Genomic DNA, 2,003 nt, shown 5'->3' with positions numbered 1-2,003 from the left:
TCGCTAAAAGAAAGAAGTAACGTTAGCTCTGCGTGTTAAGGTAGGTACAAACCAGGGTCAGGAAGTAAAACACAAACCAGGGTCAGGAAGTAAAACACAAACCAGTGTCAGGAAGTAGAACACAAACCAGGGTCAGGACAGGAAGTAAAACACAAACCAGGTTCAGGACAGGAAGTGGAACACAAACCAGGTTCAGGACAGGAACTCCCTGCAGTATAACCGCAGTGTGTCTGACCTCTGACCTTCCTGCAGAATAACCGCTGTGTCTTTGAGTCGTGGGTGTGCGACGCTCAGGACGACTGCGGTGACGGCAGCGATGAGGAGAGTTGTCCTGTCATCGTTCCCACCAGAGTCATCACCGCCGCCGTCATCGGCAGCCTCATCTGTGGCCTCCTATTGGTCATCGCCCTCGGCTGCACCTGCAAACTCTACTCACTGCGCATGTTTGAACGCAGGTACACCTGTGGGCCTACAGCCTCTGATTAGTCAGTGCTCTCAGTGTGAGCTATGTGATTGTAGCTTTGTAATTGGTCGTTGCAGGTCATTTGAGACCCAGCTGTCCAGAGTGGAGGCAGAACTACTGAGGAGGGAAGCTCCGCCTTCTTATGGACAGCTAATCGCCCAGGGATTGATCCCACCTGTGGAGGATTTCCCAGTGTGCTCTGGGAGCCAGGTACAGATAGAATGACGGTTTTTAAACCAACTTTATTTTCAACAACAGTGAAACACAGGAAAGGAACAGCAACAAATGTATAAAATGTATAAAGAAAATAGTTTTTGCAGCTCTACATAAGAAGAATATACAATATTATATTATATTACATTATAATATTATATTAGATTATATTATTACATTATATCATATTATATTAGATTATATTATATTATAATACAAAGAGTAGGAACCCTGAATTTGTATAAATGATGACAGAAATGTTCCTGTAATTAAAGAATTAATTAAGTAAACTTTATTAGTCTCTGACTCCGCCCTCTCTGTCTTCAGGCTTCCGTCCTGGAAAACCTTCGCCTAGCTGTCCGCTCTCAGCTCGGCTTCACCTCCCTGAGACTCCCCTCCTCCGGTCGTCATAGCAACCTGTGGCGCCGTCTGTTCACCTTCTCGCGTTCCCGACGATCGGGTTCTTTGGCTCTGGTCTCTGCTGACCTTGAGGACAGCGCCGGCACTGGGAGCACTGGGAGTTCTGGTTCAGACCTGCTTTCTCCTGACTCGGACGACACAGACACGGAAGGCGAGCGAGGGAGGGAGCGTGGCATGGGCGCAGTGGGCGGGCCCGTCGCCCCCCTCCCCCAGAAGACTCCGCCCTCCACCGGTGTGGAGGCCGTGGTATCCATGACAACTTCAGCGACCTCCCTTACCCCGACCGCCGGCTGCGACAGAGGCCGCGACAGGCCCAGAGAGGCCCCTCCCCCTTCCAGTTCGGTTGCCGTGGTAACCTCCAGTCCAGATCCTGAATGTCGCAGTGACCCCTCACAGCTCCAGGCTCCGCCCACCTCTGCCCTGCAGCGACTGGCTCGGAACCTGCACCGACTTGCCAGGAACCTGACTAGAACCAGCCAGAACCAGCAGGACCAGACCTGGACCAATCACAGTCCACTTCGCCAGCTGGAGACAGGAAGAGGTGGGATGGAGGCCGCCGAGCGGCGAGGAAGCAGAGAAGAAGAAGAAGACGTGGAGCTCCTCATCCCCGTCTCCGACTCTGACTCCTCCTCCTCCGCCTCCTCGGTCAGCGACGTCCGACAGCCGCTGCTGGAGCCACACCCCTCCTCTACCACGGGCCACGCCTCCCGCCATCACCGTGGCAACGGTTGTCGGGGAGGGCGGGACGGGCCCTGTGAACACTGCGGGATGGTGCACACGGCTCACATCCCCGACGCCTGTCTGGAGGCCACCGGCAAAACAGAGAGCAGCGACGACGAGCTGCTGCTGCTCTGCTAACACTCTAACCTGCTAATACTACGCTAACATGCTAACAGATTAGACTGGA

The 2,003-nt window shown here is 53.6% G+C and overlaps 1 protein-coding gene across 1 annotated transcript; it reads left to right on the top strand.

The window, feature by feature from the left end:
- Window positions 1-252: 252 nt before the first annotated feature.
- Window positions 253-1,997, top strand: lrp12 (low density lipoprotein receptor-related protein 12; the record flags this gene model as incomplete). Its single annotated transcript, XM_035681271.1, is given in 3 exon segments — window positions 253-455; window positions 541-673; window positions 1,004-1,997. Coding segments are annotated over 3 exon segments (1,287 nt in total), but the record flags the coding sequence as incomplete, so codon positions are not given.
- Between the last annotated feature and the right edge of the window lie 6 nt (window positions 1,998-2,003).

The sequence above is a fragment of the Morone saxatilis genome, unplaced genomic scaffold (genome assembly GCF_004916995.1).
Source record: "Morone saxatilis isolate NCDOM2014 unplaced genomic scaffold, NCSU_SB_2.0 Contig9, whole genome shotgun sequence".
Taxonomy (NCBI): Eukaryota; Metazoa; Chordata; class Actinopteri; family Moronidae; genus Morone; species Morone saxatilis.
This window is presented reverse-complemented; position numbering and strand designations above follow the sequence as displayed.